We start from the raw sequence: 21765 nt of genomic DNA on the forward strand, positions 1-21765 counted from the left end.
CTGTGCCTATTTTCAGAATTGCAGGGGGGCGAATTCTGTCAACAGTGAAGATGCATTTGATAAAAGGCCGAAGCAATGGGGATCCTTTCTGTCAGGCAGTAGAGGAAGTTGTACAAGATTTGGATTTGAAGATTAAAAATATTATCGATTCACAACAGGAAACCTTGACTGCTAGCACTACTGGAGTCAGTCCAGCACGGGTAATGGGACTTCTTTTGTTCTTTTTACTTTTTAGTTTTATAAGAAAGCAAATGTCTTTTGCCTGTTTTCTTTTTCATTTTTAAAGGACTATCTATAGAGTATAATCTTTTTCTAACAGTACAAAAGTAGTGTCATTTCCTCTCTGCTGTGGTTTTAAACTTGTTGGAAGACTTATACTTGAGGATTACACTGTGGATTTCAAATAGCTGATTTACATAACCTAAATTTCTTACCTCAGACTTGTAAATAAAATAATCTTCAAAGCTTAATTTGGTTGTCCAGTTATTATAAATGTAGATACTTAGAAGCATCAGGTTTGCCATTAATTTCAAAGAAGTAAATCTATAACAAATTTCCCAACAAAAGAACCTCATGAAAGTAGAATTAGGATTTGAGAACACGTATCAGTAATTTTTTATTAAAACACACAGGTTTTAATTAGTTCAACATCAAGTACTTCTAAGGCTAAGGCATTCAAAGTAAGGTTAAATATGAACAAAGTCTAAAACATGGTAAAATGTGGAGTGGGAGGGGAGTTAAAGCCCCAAACAATCATGTGTAACCTTTTCTCTTTTGGTGTTTCAAGACACTAATGAAACTATCAATGATTTTGTTTTCTTGGAAGGAATCAGGATATTTTAAGTTCTGTAAGTCAGGTGTTTAGAGTATAATACAGGATTTCTAGTTGTGGTTCATGTACTTTGAATCTATTCAGATTTCAATAATAATCTTTTTGTGATGAAAAAATCAACCAGCTTGAATGATTGTTTTACATTGTTGATGTATAAGATACCTAATGCCATGTATTTTTCTAGCAAATTACAAAAAAATTATAGACACCTTGAATGTGTTTAGAATTGTTAGGATGCTTTGTTTTGTGAAGTCACTGGAATTATGCCATGGTAGCAAAAGATTTTTAACAAATTTTATTCAAACCTTCAATATCCTTTTTCTTTTTTGAAACAGCTAAAACCAGCCAGAGCCTGTTGGCCAGTTTAAGCTGGTTTAAATGTGTGTTTCCACTGAGTATATTGGAGTACATATTTCATTCTCATTTTCCTGTGTGCTATGAATATTTCTTCACTGTATTTCCCTGTTTCCCTTTCATATCCTTCTATTTGTTTCTTTCTTATCTGAAAAAATTATAAATATCATCACTTCTGTCTTCATTTAGCTACTTGTGTTACCAATAAAATTTAGAAAAATTATGTAGATCATTATAAGCCAGGTAAAAGCATTTTATTGAAACTTCATTCTTCAGAGAAATTCACCATTGCTTTTCCAAAATGATGCTTGTTTCTTACCGTTCTCCAGAAGCTCATAGTCTGACAACTCATAGAAGTGTTTACCAGTATCCTTGTTGAGGCAGAAGATAGCAAAGATGTTTGTATCCTGATGATGTTAGGAATGTGGGTAAATACCTTATCCTGTTGAGAGCAGAGTGGAGTTAATATTTTTCTCAAGATGGGAACCTGAGGGCAGTTTATGAACTCAGTTTTGTGAGTCTGTGGTTCTATATTGAGGTTTTTTGTCAATTCTTGAGTCAGTTATTGCTGGAACACCCCACCTACTTGGGGATGGGCAGATTCTGCTGTTGTTTTTTTCAGTGAGGACACTTGGGTGCACAGCAGAAGATGGTGGGTGTTAAGCTAAACCTTTTCTCCGTACTCCCCACGGTACATCCGTACTCCCCACTTTACATCCATACTCCCCACAGTATGGATGTAACGAGAGCCATTGGAGATGACTTGTCTGGATGTGCCTGTGGCACTTGACTTGACAAATCCAGTGCTGTAGTGGGTTTATGGGCTGAGGTTCTTGCCAGGAATTACAGCCCATGGAGAGAATTCCTTGCAGAAGCAGATTTTCTGGTGGGACCTGCAACCTCATAGGTGTCCTACTCGGGAGCAGCCTGTTCCTGAAGGACTGCACCCCGTGGAAATCACCCGCACTGGAGCAGTTGTTGAACTGCAGCCTGTGGGGAGGACCTGTAGTGGTGAGGTTTGTGAAGGGCTGTGTCCCATGGGAGGTATCCCACATAGAGGAGTAGAGTAAGAATGTAAGGAAGAAGAAACAGAAGGGACAAAAGTGTTAGGAACTGGCTGCAGTCCTCATTCCCCATCCCCCTGTGCCACTTGAGGGAAGGAGGTGGAAAAGTTGTGAGTGATGTAGAGTCTGGGAAGAAGGATGTGGTCCCATTATGATTAAATGGCAATAAATTACATTGATTTCATAAAGTCAAGTTTGTTTTGCCTATGGTGGTAATTGGTAAGTGAACAACCTGTCCTCATTTTGGCCCCATGAGCTTTTTTCAACATTTTTTCACTTCCTGTCCTATTTAGGAGGAGGAAGGACAGAGCAGCTTGGTGAGCACCTGGCAGCTAACTAAGGTCAACCACTGCAGTCCTTTGTGGGGCCTGAGGAATTAGAGATAAGGACAGTAGTTGAGAGAGGTAACGACCAAAATGTAGACTGAACATTCATAGAGAACAGACTAAGTGTGAGGAAACTTATTTTTTTTTTTAATTGTGAAGGGATGAGAGATAGAATATGTGTAAATTGCTTGCCTTTGTCAGCATTGTTTGTTATTTTGGTTTTGGTGTGGGGAATTCTTTTTGTTGATGTAAATGAAGTCTGTGAAGATTGTGATGAAGGTCTATTTTAACAATTATCCTTAAACAGATGATTCACAGAGATGAGGGGTGGAAAAGGGAACTTAGAAAAATGTTAAGATAGTGATATCAAATGGACCTTGGTGTGGAAGAACATTTTACTAAACATATAGAGGGATAGGTTGCCATTTGTAATGGAAAAAGAAAGCAAAATTGAAAAGGTCCCATAAGTTTTCCAAATTAATTTGAACTCTATAAAAAATTAGAACATCTGTATTGTTCTATTAAGATCTCAGGACAGCAAAGATTAATGCTTTGTTCAGATTTTTACATAGATCTTGGAGGTTTGGTTTTGATTTCACTTAATAGAGTAACCCCATGATGCTATAATTTTTCAGAAAAAATCTAAATTCAGTATAAGTTCTGGGTCAATAGGATGTTAGGGGTTTTTTCCTATGTAAGAGATTGAATCATTTCTTTGAGTGCAAATTTAAAATAAGTATAGAGGCGAAAATTATACCTCCACTAGCTCCTAGTAAGGCTGTTTCCTCATAAAATGTACCTGAAAAGAGTAACTTCATTAGAAAAATATTTGCTTTTCTCCTGGCAGTGGCAGTTTTCTTCCATCATTGCTCAGTTTTCCTGCAAATACCTGGTTTATAAGAATCTAGAGCTCCAGGAAAAGTTATTACTTTATGCAGCAGGAAGCACTACTTTGTGTTGAAGCCTGCATGAGTGACTAATAGGAATTATGATTAATTTCTTCCTAAGAAAATTACTGCAGTAAATGGAATCTGGCTGGTGTTTCTGGATGCAACTAAGCAGAATAGTCTGGAGTAGCTAATGGTCACTACTCTTGAAAGACTGGGCAACTATTTTATTTTTAAAAAAATTTTGATTTGTAATTTTAAGCTTATTTATAAACAAGATTTTTTTTTTTGTCTTTCCGAGATCTTTTTGTTGTCTTACCTGGAATTCTTACTTTGCCCTGGACTTTTGTCCATGGTTAGTACACAGAGTTGAGTCTCTGATGTTGTAGTACTTGAGATTTCTGAGTTATTTCTAAAGATTTTTTTTCCTTTGTGTATCATCAGTCAAGATGATGCCAAATTTTTACTTTTTTCATTAAGATAAATTCACAATGGCACACATGACATTTAATCTATGTTATGGTGATGTAATGACTGAAGAGACTCAGAATAAAATTTGAGGAAATTAAATGGTACTGAAATAGGCCAATTCTGTAAAGCCAAGTAACAGCCATTTCTGTAATTGCTATTTCTAGCTATTGATTATAACTTATAGTAGCTGACTGACATGTGTTGCTATGGTTTCTTGAAAGCTACATACACTAATTGATGTAATCAAATAGAGAGAAAAATAGAATTTGATCTTTTCAAGACTGTGTTTAAAAGCAGTTAACTGATTAGATAAATGCAGTTCATTGCTTGTCTTGCCCTTCAGAATAAAGTCAGGGCATTCAATGTTTCTGTGTATTAGTAAATAAGAGAGCCTATAGTTTTTTAAAACTACCACTGTGTATTAAGCCCTAAATTTCTCCATGGAATTCCTAGTACCTTTAAAGAAAATTACAGCAAACTTTCAATTTGTAAAGTCCCACAGTGGCTCTGGATTTCTCCATCTGTACTGCTGACTGTTGTATTGAGCACTTCCAGACGTGGATTGGTTTTTTCTTTAAGGAATTCTTTATTCTTGGGGAAAATCATGAGGAACTCACCCAAACAACAGGAAATTGTGCCAAGTACCTCTGTTGTCAAATCTTGATGGAAATCTTGCTTTTAACCAACAGCTTTAGCAGATTGTTTGTCAGACTGGTTGGACTTCACCAGAAAGTGTTTGTGTACCAGAACATAGAATGCTCATTTCTGCTGCACAGTTTCAGCATAGATTTGTATATTTTTCTATGTGACTTACTCATCAGTGTATACCTGTAGCTGGAAGTGATCTAAACTCTACTAATTGCTTGGGATGAGAAACTTTCCCATGGAGAAGTTCCCCATAAATGCTTACTGGAAAAGGGAAGGAGGGGGTTCTCACATGTTGTGCTGATGTGGATTGATTTTGGAGGTGAGCTATTGGCCTGGCTTGTTGAACTTTGCCATTTTATGTTCCTTTTTATTTACTTGCAGCCAAAATTGCATTCCATAAATCATGGCACTGCATATTGTGGCAGAGATACTGTAAAGGTCTTGCTAGTTCTTCTGGATGAAGAAGCTGTCAGTCCTCCTACCCAGAACAAAGCGGATCTGTTATGTGACAATGAAAGTTTAAATTTATTTGGTATCACCTCTGTTTTGACACTTTTCAGGTGAGTTTTAGGAGGTTGCTTTTGTTCTGTTAGTTTGTTTGGATTTTGTAAGGGATCTGAGTGTCTAACAAAGCACTGATGTTACTTAGATGAAGCAAATAAACACAGTGCTGTCTGCTGTGAGATTAGGTGTAAAAGGAAAGCAATTTTAGAACAGTTTTGAGTTTTCAAGGGTTTTCTAAGTCTTCATTTGCATTTTCTGTATCTTCAAGATACTTTTGTAGCATGGACTTTTTGAGAGTGTACATTTCTGGGCCACGCAGACTTTATGAAGGACTCTTGAAAACCCATTTCTCTGGGCACTGACAAGGAAACTCCCCTATCCATGCACTGAAGAAGCAGTGATGATTTATTTGGTCACTGGTCCTCAGGAATCTTCAGTTGTTGAAAGAACAGGATGCTAAGAATTTTGACACTATGGGTTAAAAAGAGGATTCATGAACCAGAACAATAGTGTAGGCAGTAACGTGATGAAGCTATTTTGAAGCTACATATTTTGGCAATTAAAATAGGAGAACCGTTGCAAGGCTGGCACAAATTTTGCACCACAGACAATTAGAAATAAAATAAAGAGCAAACTAAAGAAACCAAATTTTATTTATGAAAAAAATTGGATGAATTGAGGTAAATAAAGAATGAATTATTAATGAAAAACCTGTCCTCATATGCACATTGATCTGCCATGAGCTTAAAGAGAGAAGTAATCATTTACGAAAGCATAGCTTAGTTCTTATTGCAAGACCAAAAAATCCCCCTTTATGTGTATAATTAATTTTTTTTCATCATAAGCATCAAATTTTTTCGTTGATGTACATAACTAGTTACATAATAGCATGTAAGAGTGGAAACATTTTGTGTGAATATTTCTATTGAGAAGTCTGCAAATAGGAGGAAAATTATACTGAATATCAATCTGATGCTGTTCATGGGGGTGTAAGTAGAATGGTGGCTTAGAAGTTCATCACCAGCATTACTACTACTAATAATACTGTGTCTGCAGAGCTACAGTATTGGAAATATACTGCAAAATGAGTACCAGAAATTGGAACTGTTGGTTTGGTTTCTTTATGCTCTCTTCAGTTGTCACAATGTACGTGGTTCTTTAGGAAGGTAGAAATCAAAGTAAAGCTTGGAGAGTGAAGATATTTGCCTTCCTGTTTCTGAGGAACTTGGTATGGCAAAAACTTTTATTAACTAATTCCTTTTACATGTTCTAAATACTTATCTCTTTTTAATGTAGCTCTCCGGCACGATCCGATGGATCTTCTCCAAAACCTCTTAGACAACGTATTCTGAAATCTATGGATGAAAAAGTAATTAAGGTACTCTGTAGTAATTGCTATGCCACTATAGAGGCATTGTAATAATAGTGATAAAATAAAAATAGCAGCATTACATTTCAGCCAGATATTTGAGATTTTTACCCCATAGCTGAAGAAATGTAATTGTGATTAACTTGCAGTAATTGGCCCAACTAGAGCAGTACTGTAATATGAATAGAAATATCTAAAACTCCAGAAAAAAGAGGCTTTAAACTTTAAAGTACTTCCTAATGAAGATTTCTTAGTGGGTTAATCTCTCTGTTCATTTACCTATCTGTGTATTTCAGGACCATAGAAATAAACCAAGCTATCTGAAAACAGAGAAAACTGAATACTCTCACCTGATTTTAGTTTTGATAAAACAGACATTGAAAAGGTGTAACAATGACATTTTCAATGCTTTTTTTCTTTTGATGCTTTTTGTTTGTATCAATCTGAGGACATTTCCATAACATTGCTTTGTGAACAGTAAAATAAAGATGCTAATGTTTGCTTTTTGTAGATGAAATGGAACTTTACAAGAGCGTGTTGGTATTGTGAGGGGCTCTATTCAAAAGAACAATATTTCTGAAAACTGCTGTCTTTCAGTGTACTTCATTTTACATAGTATTTCTCCTTAAAATTGCTAGACTTGAATGTTGAGACTATGGATGGAAGCAGAGTTTGTCTTCTGCTGTATTTCAACAGAAAGCTAAATAAAAGTAGTGGCATAATGTTTTTTGCAAACTTTGTCCTGACAATATGTAAAAACACAAATCTAATTAGTATATAAGGAAGAGGTGTTTTAAGTCATCAGAACTGGTTCTAGAACAGCACAATGGAAAATATCTTTCTGTCACTGGACACTAGATAAGCTTGAACACACAGTGCATGCCTAAGAAGTAGAAAGACATTAAAATGAATAGCACTGTCAGTGTTTTCAGCATGCATTTTAAATATGCTCCAACTTCATTCTGAGTCCTTTTTTGTGGATTGGATCAATGATGGGCATTTTGGATACATGCACTAATTAGGGTGAAATTTAGTTTAAAACTCATAGGCAAATTATGAAAAATTGATAAAGGCTCTTCTCTAATTTTATGTAAACAACATATTTAAATTGCAGCTTTACTCATCAAATAGCAAAAACGTATCATGGTGTGTGCATAAAATGTTGAGATACATCATTCCCTTATATTAATGGAAGTTTTGTAATTGGATGCAAGAGCTGTGTTCAGTATCAAAGTGCAAAAATTATTATCTAAAAGTAATTACCTGTCACATTTGAGACATTTGCTGGTTTGACAAGTTTTTGACAGAAACAAGCAAAAATATGAGTCAACTAAAATGGTTGGTGCCAAACAACTGCTGACTTCTATAACTAAAACTCAGTTCTCTGCCATTCATATTTGAATTCCACCCTCTCATATAAAATCCTGCTTCTTTCTTAAAATGTTGATCTTTCATGTTATTTTTGGGTTTTTTCTCTCTAGTTTTCTAACAATTTCTACAGTTTAATTTGCATGTTTCTACTCCTCCATATTCTTTTTTTTTTTATTATGAAGAAATTAAGTCCCCTATCTTTCTCTTCTCTTTCTGTACTTTCTTTGTGGCTGCATACATCTACAAACAACTTCAGCTATCAACAATTCACAGATCTAGAGTGACCTTAGTGTTCTTGTGTCAAAACTGACATCTTTTGTCAATTCTATACTATTCTGTGGATAGCCAGCTCTTTATCTTGAGGTGGTAAGTCTGTCTTTCCTGGTATATTTAACACTGAAGAAGGTACTGTACATGTTAGGTATTGTATGTGTTATATTTTCACTCCACGACACTTCTGGAATTTTTTTCTGTCTCTGTGTCTACTCAAGTGTAACTTATTAGGTGTCCATTTTACTTTTTGAAGTGCTGCTGTGTGTTTTTCTTGGATTTGGTAGTTGCAACTTTCGCCTACCTTTCTTCACTGAGATTGCTATCCAAAAAATTCTTATCAAAGTGATTAGACACTAGATGCTATCCTACTGTTCGCATCTCAGTCTGTTCATTTAAGTTGTGGTACATATAAACTACTTGTTTTAGCCTGTCTGAATCCAGTGATTTTTTTCTGATTTGCTGCTTTGCTCTGTCCTTGCTTATATTCAGCCTGCAATACCAGTCTTTGTTGTTCATTTGTTAATTTTCAGATGAATCCTTTTAGCTGCCTTTTACACGGTTTCTTATGGCTGAAGGGATTTCCTATAGCTATCTGCAGAACTCATTAAACTCCTTTCAAACCTTTTTCAGTACCTTTAAATCAACCTTTCCCCAAACCTTAGTAGTGCTTTTTGTTGAGATAAATGCCCACTACAGTGACTCATTTCAGTTCCTTTCTCTATGAATCCATATATTTCTTGTCTAGGATTGTAATGTCTCTTGGTAGAAATAATTTTTGTTTGGTCCTTACTGTATGGCACATAGCACAAAGAATTCCTTGTCCATGACTGCAGGTCTCAAGTACTGTAGTAATAGTTGCCACCTTCTTACAGTGAGTGTCAGTCTCCATTGTTATTCCATGCAACCATCTTGAAATGTGTACAGGTTGCTTGTAAAATTCACAGTTACAAATTTTGTTATGCATACTGCACTCATGTTAGGAATTGATTCAGAAGAGGTACAGATATTTGCTTTTTGAATAAGGGAATAGCAATATGATGTTTCTTCTCAATATCTGTGATCCTTCAGCGAAGTTGCTTTTGCCATATATGTGATGGTAGCTTTAGTTCAAAAAAGTTGCCCGAAGGACCTTTTTACCATGCTGCCTCTGATAGGTGTTAGGTGGTTAGTCTATAGTATAAATTAATGATGTTTCATTAGGACTTGTCCCATAAAAGTTACCTTTTCCATGATATTTGAGAAGGGATGAAAAACACAGTAGTGGTGATTAGTTTGGCTGTATGCTGAGTCCCATCAATATGTATGTTAAATGAAGAAATTCAGTAAAATCTAGAAAGAAAAAAGAGAAACACCTGAATTAAAAATAAATTTGTAAAAAAGTAAGAGAGAAAAAAAAGCTGTTGTGCCCTCTCTTTCCTTAAGAGGAACTGATCTCTCAGCTTCTGTGGAATTGTGTGGAGGAATGCAGTTTGATAATATTTGGACCTAGGATACATCATCACATGTGTGTGTTTTAGTATCTAAAAATAAGGACAGTGGATAAAGTAAACAGGTAGCTATGAACTGCAATTGGTGTTCAGAAATAAAATAAATCTTGTGGATATTTCCGTTGTGCCAAAACAAACTCCTGGCAACAGTGAATGACAAAGAAATATTTTTTGTCTCTCAATCCTCATTAAATACTGGAAGAAACACAGAAAGATCACCTAGCTATAATGGCATTTGTTCACAAGCAAAAGTGTTGCTCGTATTGCTTGATGAGAAAGAAGTCTGGGGAACAAGCATGTTGTATTGTTTCATTTCCTCTAGCAGAAGTAGGTAAGAATAACGATACGAAACTTGGTCTTGCTTTGGGAGACAATTTAGTTTCAAGTTTATCTATTGCTTAAGTGAAGTGTCTTCTGGTGAATGGTATTTTGTAGAAGGAGTCTTTAATTCAGAAAGGTCTGTGGAACACGTATTAAGTTATGTCTCGTCAGCTGTCCTTACCACTCCTCTGCTTTACAGAAATATGTAAGAAGCTTAATTGGACAGGAGAAAATTATTTTATCTGAAAAGGGTTTGTCCAGCCTTATGTCTGCTTTTTTGAATCATATTTCTATTTCTATGAAATGAGTAGATACCCTGTTTCTTCGACTAGTTATTTTATTGAATTCAACGCATTGTTAAAACCCTGCTTAGTGGTGTGAGAGGGGAATGAACAGGCTGTTACAATAACCTGCCTTGTTTAGGCTGAAGAGCAACTTAGCACAACAAAAATGTTGCATAATAAGATTTTCATCTTTCTTCTGCACTGCAAAATATTAATGAGACTTTCAAGTTGTAGGTGAAGTACTGTTCCTGAACTAATGGGATTTCACTAATGAGTGAAACTGAGAACTTTAGGAGTTAAGAAGAGACGAACCGAAGTTATTAGGCTGTAAGCATGCAATATATGAGAGTGTAACAGATACTTTTTTGTAAAGTTAAGATTATTTTAGCCTTTTAATATTTTGTTTTAGAAATCCTGCTGTATTGTTAACAGACTTACCCTGAAACAGCTGCAAGAATTTTCAGTAGTTTGGTGTGTTTTTTTTCTTAATGTAACCGGAGACAACCTTTCCTATATGAGGCAGTATTTCCCTCCAATTGGGAACATAGCTGCAGTTTTAGTTTTAAGAAGAATTTGTGGCTTAAGAACTCTAACAAATCTTGGCATGCTTGAAGTTCATTGTAATTTTACTGTGTATAGAAATCCTTCCAAGAAAAAAGCTCCACAAAGCAAAAATCCTAGTCTGCCTTTCTCATGTGACTTTTTCATGTCTCTATAAAATGACTTAATATCGAGCTTCATGCACTGCTGTTATTTTTCATTGCTTAGTTCTCTAAATGCTGTTACTTGAGAGAATTGTTTTGCCTGTTTGTGATTCCAGTACAAATAAACTGTGACTTGGAAAACTATGAACAGGAAGTTATCAAGAGTTTTCTTGTATGCCCACTGTAATTGTGAACAGAAGAGTCATAGTAATAAAGAAAACAATCTTCTTCAGGTAGTAGTCTCATCTGTCGTTGCAAGAAATATTTATTTCCAAAGTATAATTATATATAATTAAGGAGAGTATAATTAAGGAGAACACCAAAATTGACTGATAGTTTATTAGAGAAGTGAAGGGAAGGAAAATGTTTTAAGTTCAGTACAAAATCTGAAGAAAGACTTGGTGTCGGTTGATAAACCACATTTGTGTAGAAAATACCATTTTTATTTCTACAAAACCCCTAAACTACTTTATTTAGGATCCATAGCTGTGAGTTTTGTTTGAAAGCCAATAATTAGGTGATTTGAGGTTTATGTTCTCAAAACAGTAGCAGGTTATTTTGGGATAGCAAAAGGCTGGTACAATATCACACTAAAAAAAAAGTGATTGTTTCAGTACAATAAAAGCTTGCCACTACCTGAGCTATCCAGGATATTTTTTTAATAACATGCCATGGGTTTGGGAAAGATCATTTATTGTTTTGTTACTCTTCCCTTTGTACTCTCTTCCCTTTTTCAACTCCTTCTTTCAACTTTCCTTGAAGATTTTTTTTCTAAAAGGAAAAGGGTAAAGGTGGAGAAAATAAATTTCTTTTTATCTCTTCTTTTCTTCCAGATAGTACTCTAGTTGTTTGGCTAGAAAATAAAAACATGTGTTTGTTGTTACTGATGTAGGTTTTCAAATTCTATTATGCCATTCCACTGTATAAAAACCAAATCTCAACATTCTTAGTGACTAAATATTGGCAGTACTGTCTGTATGCAGATGCTGGAAGGAGATCTGGAACAGATTATAATCTGACTTTTAGAAATAAATAGAGCATGCACCATTAATATTTCGCATAAAAGTGAATGTTTTATATGGGCATCTTGACCAACTGAAAAATTTCTCGAGATACAGATGTCAAGGTGGGAGAATGTACTGCTTTATCTGCTTATTAGGACTTCTGATTGACCTACTTATGCTGAACCAGTTGTAATTCTCTCCTACCTTCTTGCAGCTGAAGAGTGAAAACAGTGAACCTTTTTTTTTTCTGAAATGAAGCAGAATTTCTTTCTTCTTATGGGAATAAGAGCAACATCCCACTTGCTTTTGAAGAGGAAAGGGGGCATAGTAAGGCTGCGTTTGTTGTATGCCCTTCGTGTGCAGCTACTCAGTTAGCAAAGTCATCTCCCAACCTTTTTTCTCTCCCTGAGCTGTGGGTCACTGGAGTGGTGCTCTTAAAGCAGTGAATTTTATGGAATTTAATTTAAAAGAACTCTAAGAGCTCTTTTCCTAAGAGCTTTTTCAAGCTGTTGACAGGCTTCATTGTGTGCTTCAAGTAAATTTTAGGTTGATCTTTCTTCTTAAAAACATTCCAGTGAAGCTCTACTTCCTAATTCAGCGCTAGACTTGTGATCCTTTGTGCTGCCTTCAGGCTGTTAAAATTTGCTTATTGCTACTTCACCCAATGTAATACAGTTCTTTATACTAGTGAATATACATTCCCAGACTAGTTGAAATGTTTGACTGCTTCAACAAGTTGTCTTACACTATATATATGCCCCCTAGATTACTTCTAGCATCAACAGTCTGGTTTGGTAGAGGTTTGTGTACTGTTTGCAAATGCCTGAATGGTAGGTGATGCAATACAGACATATTTCAAGCTTCAGTGAAGTTGAAACACAGATAAGTTTATGCTGTTTTTCAGTATTTGAGCTTGACTTCTGTCCTTTGACTCCACATTTTCTGTCCCTACAAACTGAATTAGTGAAGTGTCAGATGGGAGTGGTAAAAAAGAAACACTGTTGTTCATAAAAAAATAACTGCATTTATTGTTGGTTATAGAATGGTAGCTATCAGACTTTCTTGCTCAAATTTTGTTTTTAATGCTGTATTTATTACAGATTCATCAGCTTAGCAAAATTGTAGCTTATTTGCTTCTTGCAATATGAATGTGATAGAAAGCTGTTCAAGGTATTGCATAATTTTTGATGTGTCTCATTTATTGAACAATAATTGAGAATTGAGGAATTTTTAAAGGATTTAGATGAAGTTTTTCAGAAACATATCAAGTACTGGAAAATATTTTCATTCATATTACAGTAACCTGAAGCTTAAAGGAGATGCAACCCTTTATTTTCTTAATATTGTAATTGTACAATATGATGTTGATTAAATTTAAACTAGACAGCTGCTCTATACTTCAAAACACTTTCTGAAAAGAGTATAAAGTTAATGACATACAGTCTACAGCTTCCTCACAAGGGGAAGAAGAGGTGCAGATACTGATCTCTCAGGTGACCAGCAATAGGACATGAGGGAATGGCATGAAGCTTTTTAAGGGGGTTAGGTTGGATATTAGGAAAATGATGTTCACCTGAATGTTGACTGGGCACTGGAACGGGCTCCCAGTGCAGTGGTGACAGCACCAGGCTTGACAGAGTTCAAGAAGTCTTTGGATAATGCTCTCTGGCACATGGTGTGATTCTTGGGGCTGTCCTGTGCAGGGCCAGGGGTTGGACTCGATGATCCTTGTGGGTCCCTTCCAGCTCAGCATATTCTATGGTTCTACTTAGAGTCAGTGAGCTGAGGCTTAATCTTGAAGCACACAAACCTTGAAATGTCTATGTATATAGTCTTATTTTGTGGTAAATATTTTAAGTACAAAGTAGATGAACACTTGAAAGAGATTTGAGTTGTTGAGAGTCAGGCTTGCTAGTTTGCCCTGTTAAATCTGCTTTTCTTTCCATGTTGTCTCAGTCTGTAATCTGGCCCAGATAAACTGAAGTTTAAGAATGATGGACAACAGGGAAAATTTGGCCTTTTTGACTCCTGAAGGGAATACTGAGGATTAAAGTAAAACCATGTATGTCCAGGCATATTAAACCAGAAAGAACAACTATGTTTCTGTAAATGAATGGGATATTTTTTTCCAAATAGACCAGTGTGTTCACCTGGCCAACAGCAGTACCATGAAGAGATAACTAGATTGCATGTCAGTGATAAGCTTGAGTCTGTTATGTATGTGTGTGAAAGCAGGATGTGATGAAAGTGGCATAAATTGTGACTGAATTTTGTGGATGAAGTTCTCTGTGAAAGGCAGCTTCTGGAAACATTATTTTCTTCCCTTCTAAATCTGAGAATTTGAGTTAGAAGAAAATTATATCTCTAAGGGTCAAATCTGAACTGTGAGTTTTAATCTTGCTTGTGCTAAGAAGAAAAGTAGACTTGCATAATGCAAACCTTTTAATCAGAAAAGTGGCTGTAAACCTCTTATTCAACAAAATCACTCCTGCTATCTATTTGTATAGCAATATTTATTTTGTAACAGTGTTTATTGCTTGTTCTTTTCTCTGATGTTTTTGCTATTGCACCTGTTCAGCTCGAATTGATTTAAATTTGCCTTTGTTGTGTTAAAATTATTAGCTAAAAATCCAAATGTATTGTAATTATCTGCTTTGTGCTACATCTTTCAATGTAATTTGTATAATCCAGTGCACTTTCAGATGAAAGTGGGGGCAGAATTTGTCTTGCAGAATCTATATCATTTATGATCAATGGTATGGGAAGTACAAAGCTTGACCTGAAATTCTCAGGTGATATGAAACTGTAACTTAAGAATAAGCTGAGGAAATTTTACCTGTGACTTGAGCTAAATGAGTGTGCTTTGACAAATCTGGAGTTAGACATTGGCATTCAATGGTGAAATGGCTTTGTTTTGTGAATAAATGGGAAATCTGAAATAGCACTTTATATTCCCCTTTCAGGTGTAAGTATAGATGATGACCTATAGAAGTATGGAAATTGACTGTGGTAGCTATGACACCTACTCAAAACAGTGGAGTCTATCGGAAGACTAAGGCCTAACTTAAGAGAGAAAACTTTAAGCTGGAGCTCTGAGAGAGTTAATGTGTAACTTTCTGAAAGAGCTGAAGAAGAGATTTTTTAATTATTTTAGGACTTCTATTAGAATAGTAAATGATTATCCTTGAAAGCCCTTACACTTTGTAAATGAATACTTAATTTTCTTTTTTAATGTGAGCATATCCATTTTTCTGTGAGAAGAATGGGAAAGCTTATTATTTTACTAGTCTTGCAGGTGTTGTCTTTCTCTTTTGTAAATAATGAAAGCTAATTGCAGATTGGTATTTGCAGATGAAGCAGTCTTCAATTAAATCCCAGTTTGCCTGTACATATAAAAATGATTTGAGTGAAATGAGTGGTCAGCATTCCCATGCAATTCCAACCTGCAAACATCCTGTACCAAAGCAACGTTCAAAAGATGGAAAATGCACAGGTAAGCTGTGGTAGGGTTGAATAAATAAATGTGATAGGTAATATTTTAAATGCTGTCCAGAAAGCCTTTAGTAGAACTCAGTATAAATGTTTTCAACAAAAAGAACAAAAACATCTCATTGTTCTCAATGTCTCATATGCCAGTTAAATCTTTTTGCAATAAAACTGTAATCTCAATGCTTTGAAAATAGAAATGTTTGAAAAATTTGTTGATGCTATCTTGAGGTAAAAAAAAAATATATATGTTGCATATATGACATATTTGTTGTTATTCTACAAAAGTAATCCAAGTCAAATCTGTATTTTTGCCATTAATTGGGGGGAAAATTTGTTTTACTGCACTATAAACTATACAATATATAAAATTTCTATGCCCTTTAACCCTCTCTTCCAATATCTTAAAGTTATAAATCCACTTCCTTAAGTCAGTTATCACATGTTTTGAGCAGTGTAATTTTAAATTGGCAATGCACTTATGAACACATAGCAAATGTAATAGCAATGACCAGCATAGCTTAGTTTTATTGGTAATACATTAGTTTTGATTTAAAAGAAAAAAAATAACATGGTAGTCCTTACAGAAAAAGGATGTATATTCTCAGGTAACTTTTTATTTCTTCACATATGTTTTTGATATTCTTACATGACAGAAGGTACAAATTCATGTCTTGATGTACCAGTGCTTGGAACTATTTCTGAAAGTGTTCACCAGACTAGAAGTTATACAGAAATGGGAAAGCTGAGTTGTCAGCCAAGGAACAAGAACTCCGAGAATGAACAGATGGATTTGAATAACGACAAAATAATCTGTGACAAGGAAAGTGAACCATCTTTGCAAAAAAATACTAAAAGACTTAAGACTTCAAACAGCTCTCAGAAGGACTTGGACAGCAAAATTGGTAAAAAAAGAAAACAGACCAAAACTGCAAGTAAGAATAAGTTGATTGCTGGTCAGGCAAAATTAACTCGCTTTTTTCAGCTCTAAGTTTTTGTTTTCACGTACATGGTATGTTGACAGTTGTAAAATTTTGCAAGAAAACAGGTGAAATTCATGAATTACTTCCTTTCATAGGTAAATAATTGAAAGTATCTTGTGTATTGTATTAGACAACTGCTTACAAGTCTGGATTATGCTGAAGTCTTTTATTTTTTAGTAACAATACATTGTTAATAATTACACTTATTTTTGGTAATGAATTATGTATCCCTCTACAATTTGATGGGAAATTTTTTTTTATGCGTATGTACAACCACACTAACACTCAGTAACTTCAAATTACATTAAATTCAGAATAAAATGTTTAATCTTCAAAGAATATGGTGGAGATCAGTAGTTTTCACACTTGCCAACAAGGTCGATAGACTCTTCCCAGCATACACCTGAGGACTACAGGAGAAAAAATAAGAGTCTGAAAGTTTATATCATCAAAGAACTATAATTTTTATGGCCTCTGGAAATATTTATTTAACAAATGCTCCCTCCCCTGTGCACCGAATCATAACAGACATGGAGGTTCTAAATGAACCTTTATCAAATTGCTATATTGACATTGCACTGTAATTTACCAGAATGAAATAATCTTTTGTGTAAAAATAAAATATATTTACTGTCAAAATCTCTTCTTCCTATAGGGAATTTAGCTGAATTTTCTTCATCTGTGGTCTCTCTTTCCTGTGTTGACTGAATATTTTGAATTTCAGTGTCAGCTGGAAAAGCCATGGCTCCCTTCAGTGCAGGATAAGGTAGTTGTTTTCTACCTAAGTTGATTGGCATAACATGGTTGAAGAAATCATGTCTGGAACCTCTGTCCTGTTTTGAGGGAAGACAAGAGGTTTATCTTTAAAGTGAGTTGTGTTCACATTTAGTACTTTATACTTCAACAGTGCAGGTATTCTTTGTTTCAAGATCATATCTTGAAAGTAATGCCTCCTTTACATCTTTGGCCAAAATGGTTTAATGGACATAATTAAATAGTGAGTGTCATGTTTGGCAAAGTTAAAAACCTGTTGCTGCATATAGGGACATGCATCAAATATAAATATAGGTTCCCCCCCTGCCCATCCTCCAAGTTTTGGCTACTATCGGTAAAAATCAGATTTCATTCAACTGTCCAAGTTACGCATTTAGAATCTTGGCATTAGATACACAGAGTTGAATTTTTTTTCTTGACTATGTTATGTTAAACTGATATTTTTTGTATATTTACATGGTTATTGCTTTAAATCATTGTACTTGCTTTCTAAAAGGGTATAAATGAGTTTCAATTTTACAATTAAGCCAAAATGTATAGCTGAACTCACCAAAAACTTCGTGTTTCCAGCATTCTTTTCATTGAAAACAGTGCTGTCTTCAGTCTTGTAGTGCTTCAGCAAAGGTATCACTCCCCTGTTCATAGTTTTATCTCCATTTCGTAGAGTTTTTCCTAGATTTAATGCTGCTAGCAACATATCTTCATCTTCTACTTCTTGCAGAGATTTTGAAACAGAGAGTAGAAGACCTTGAGAAAAAAGAGAGAGAAGAGAGAGAATTAGGATGTATGATGTGATGCACATTTTTAGTTATTTAATGCTTGAGAGGTTTGGTACTTCTCAAATTCTAAGAAACCTTTTCCAGTGGTAAATAATTGTTTTCCATTTCTGGAATGGCACGCTTTATATATTCTACAGGTTGAATGGAAACTACTTCAATGGCTGATGAGTTCATTCTTTTAAAATGACTCATATTAAAGAGTAACCTTTTCAATAATCCATCTAATTCCAGCTGTTTAGAACTAAAACATTTCTTTGTCATGGATAATTTGTTTCTTTGTATGCTTTTAGAACAGATTAGTTCCTTTTGGTGGATTAGTATAACAAAGTTCACAGAAAACCAGAAAAAGTAATGTCCATTTGTGTTGTTTATAAAGCCTTACCTCTGATTAAGGCAATTTACAAAGAAGAACTCATCTACATAAGTAAGCAGGATTGTTGTAAAGGTGTGATGTATCATCTCTTTTGATCAAAACTGGATTCACTAAAGAGTTGAAATTCTTGAAATTTGATGATAGCTTAGACTGCTACCGTGTTAAAGTTGAAATAATTAATTTGTATTTTCATGTCTATTATGTCAAGTTGCATTATACAGAGTTAATGGCTAGAAATATTTATTAATTCCTAATTAACTATGTTTGCCTGTATTTTCTTACCGAAAGTGGACTCTTCTCAGCCAGAAATATAACATAGTCAAATATGATTGCTAAGAATGTAGAAAGAAAACTAAACTTCAGTTTTTCATTTAAAAAGTGAAATGTGTCTATTATCCTGTGGAAGAAAAGGTAGAGGTGTCTGCATACTGTCATTTTGTTGTTGTTGTCTGGGTCTGGGTTTTTTGTTGTTGGCTGGTTTTGTTTGTTTTGGTTTGGGGTTTTTTGCGTTATCTGGAAAGCAAATAGGGCCAGCTGAAATTTAGTTAATCTCTTAATGTCAGTGATGGAAACCACACATTCAGTGGCTGTGTGCCTCTTAGCTGGTACTTCATGTTTGTTTTTTCCTTTAGGTTAGTGCAGGACACTAAGCATGCTGCCATTCAAGGCAAAGCACTAGGGAATTCGCCACTGTTCACTGCTAACTTCCTGGAAAACTACCTACCTTGCCAAAGTAACTTCTTGGTAAGATGTTTCATAGGAAAATGTCATGCTGGACTAAGCAAATTTTGACTAAGGAAAATTTTTGGTGTGCCCACTTTTCTCCAAATGAAGAAAGTGCATTTAATCCTTTCCGAGCAAAGCCTCTCTCACAAACAGAATTGTTTCTTCTTATTATTTTCATTTCCTTGCTATAGAGCCTGTACTTGCCTCTGGGCAATTGAAGTGTTTTCTTTGACTTTAATTGCCTGGCTACAGAGGAGACAAATTTGAGAGTTGATTGTACGTGGTTTAATACTTCTCATCCAATCTCTGTTTGCTAATTTGTATTTCTCCCTCACATTAAGTATTTGTACAGTTTTGTTTAATTAATAAAGCAAAAGCCATGTATGCTGTTCCAGGTACTTTTCATTTAGCTCAGCCTTGGCAGAACAGGAGGAGTGCTTTGGAGCTGTGTTGGCAGCAAGGTTTACTTTTTATATGTTGGTCTGTCAATTAAAGGTTGGAGAACAAGCTATCAACCCAGTAATTGGGTAGATGGCTGGAGCGTCTGCTTCTCTGAAGCTCTGGCACCCACAAGTGTGCAGCATCTCACATGGGGCTCACTTTCAAATGCCTCTGTCATTTAATACAAAGCACAGCTACAATGAGTACAACTGACCTGGGTCATTCACAAAGTCCATCTACAGCATCTATCTAATTGTCTACTATGAGACACAAGCTGATGTCTGTGAAAGAATACGAAGTCAGGGCAAACTTGTGGTACTTGCCCCAGGATCTTCTACTGTTTCTTGAACTAGTTGTTCATTTTTAAGGTTTGTTGAAGATCCAAGGTGATTCTAGTGATGAGTAGAAACTTCTAACTAGGCTATCAAGAAATCCAGAGCACGTGTCTGTAAATTAATTCAGTGACTTATCAACTGCTCTGAACAGGCAGAAAACATTTGTACACCTGCAGATTTGCAATGTGTGTTGTGTACAGCTCTTCATAATGCCTTGGGGGATCCTAGCACTCTGATATCTACACTTCTATTTCTTCATCCTGCAACTTTCAATTTTAGTAAAAATGTAAAATGTTCTGATACATCAGCCTCTATATTTTACCATTATTCGTGACTTTTTTTTTATTATTCTTAAATAGAAAACATTAACCCAGTACTGCTTTCAGAACAATAACAATTATTTTGAGAAATTCTTCTAGCTTCTACTTTGCATCTAGTTACAACAAAATATGAACTCTTAACATCTGAAATCTCCTGTGGTATATGGAAGTAAATAAAATCTAGGTGATAACATGCCTGGAATTTCTCTTATACTCATTTTGAATTCTTCTAGGAATGGGGTACATAACGATTGTAATAGTATCATTTAGTCTTGTAACTACTGTAACTGCCATGTACAAAGGCTTGAAACTAATGCCTAGTATTGACTGAAGAATAAATAAAGCAGGTATGTATTGTATAAAGTCAATTATTTTCTGATATCAGAATTGAAAAACTTCACAATGCAAGAGAAGCTATTTAAGCAACCTTAATAAATCATTTTATTGAATCTTAAAATAGCACAAAAATAATTGGTCAATGTTAATTTGCCCAGTGGCTTGCTACTTCTGATTTTAAAAGATGATTTGTGGAGGTTGGTTTGTTTGTTTGTTTTATTTTTAGTTTGAATCTTGTACATTTTATACAAACAGCTGTATTTTAGTCTGAGTTGTGAAAATACTAATCCCTTCTTGTGTATTAGTCTATCTAAATACCTCAGTGTTTTAGTTCCAAACCCCTCCCACCAAACCCAACAAGCAGGTGTTAAAGTGGAGGTTCTCTGTGCTAATAATGGAAAGAGGGTATCAGCAGTTCACAGGGCAGATAAGAGGTAATTAGCACACTTCAGTATTGACTGTAGGAAATTAAGACTCATGCCTGGCACTGTGTTGTTGTTCCCCTGCTGAATTGGTAGTCACCTAGAATCAGTAAATTGATTTACCATGAAATAGGCTCAATTCTGCATATAACAGGACAGATCTGGATTTGTGCAGAAGCACAGCTCTAAATATTTGGAGAACTTTAAACTTGCCTTCTATAAATTTGTCAGGAGAATGTACAAAAACTTGTGCAGAAGCACAGCTCTAAATATTTGGGGAACTTTAAACTTACCTTCTATAAATTTGTCAGGAGAATGTACAAAAAAAGGGTGGGGGTGAAACCCCACAAATGAGATGACTTTTACCAAATTTCTGCCCAAGATCCAGGATATCCATTTCAGTCCTCTGTTGAATTATAGTTATGTGTATTTATAGAATGAAATGTTACATTTGTTTGTGTTATAAATTAATATAGTTGGAAAGACTTCAAAATGTTTTCTGCTGTTTGTTTTGAAAGGCATTTCAGAATTTCATTTGCAGGAAGTGCATAGAAATGTAAATATTTCTTAAGGAATTGTGCAGCAGCAGAAGAGAACAATTTATGCATAGTTTCTTCTAGCAAAGTTAGTGATAAGCATATTGGTTACTGTGTCTGTCCTTTTTTAGAATTATTTTTGTTGTATAAAATGGTCTATTCTTGTAGGAATAATTTGCCAATAGGCTATGTTTAGAATTAACTGAACTGTTCAAAACAAATTAACAACTAAGTTTCTTCTTCTGAAGGACCTTTTGCAAAACTGTCCATATGTAAGTCTGTTAATGATGCCCAATTAATCAATAAAGTGGAAAGAGGAAAAGAGGAAGGAAGATTCCTCAAGCAGTAGCAGCAT

The 21765-nt window shown here is 35.0% G+C and overlaps 2 protein-coding genes across 6 annotated transcripts in view; one reads left to right on the plus strand and one right to left on the minus strand.

The window, feature by feature from the left end:
• Window positions 1–16707, plus strand: part of PARPBP (PARP1 binding protein) — a 41715-nt gene extending 25008 nt beyond the window's left edge. For 3 of the 5 annotated variants that reach the window (XM_017738057.1, XM_008636366.2, XM_017738059.1), the window contains 5 exons: window positions 17–200; window positions 4964–5142; window positions 6383–6464; window positions 15251–15392; window positions 16042–16707. In XM_017738057.1, coding sequence (XP_017593546.1) covers window positions 17–200; window positions 4964–5142; window positions 6383–6464; window positions 15251–15392; window positions 16042–16376 — 922 coding nt within the window. In that variant the 3' untranslated portion in view covers window positions 16377–16707. The remainder of the gene's footprint in view (window positions 1–16; window positions 201–4963; window positions 5143–6382; window positions 6465–15250; window positions 15393–16041) is intronic. The other 2 variants (XM_017738058.1, XM_017738060.1) reach the window with 2 other exon arrangements.
• Window positions 16708–16888: 181 nt separating this feature from the next.
• Window positions 16889–21065, minus strand: PMCH (pro-melanin concentrating hormone). The gene is made up of 2 exons (XM_017738061.1): window positions 17693–21065; window positions 16889–17201 (listed from the first exon to the last, which is right to left on the minus strand). The coding sequence occupies exons 1-2, from the start codon at window positions 17942–17944 to the stop codon at window positions 16923–16925; spliced, it is 531 nt and encodes a 176-aa protein (XP_017593550.1). The 5' UTR covers window positions 17945–21065; the 3' UTR covers window positions 16889–16922.
• Between the last annotated feature and the right edge of the window lie 700 nt (window positions 21066–21765).

The sequence above is a fragment of the Corvus brachyrhynchos genome, unplaced genomic scaffold (assembly GCF_000691975.1).
Source record: "Corvus brachyrhynchos isolate BGI_N302 unplaced genomic scaffold, ASM69197v1 scaffold56, whole genome shotgun sequence".
Lineage (NCBI taxonomy): Eukaryota > Metazoa > Chordata > Aves > Passeriformes > Corvidae > Corvus > Corvus brachyrhynchos.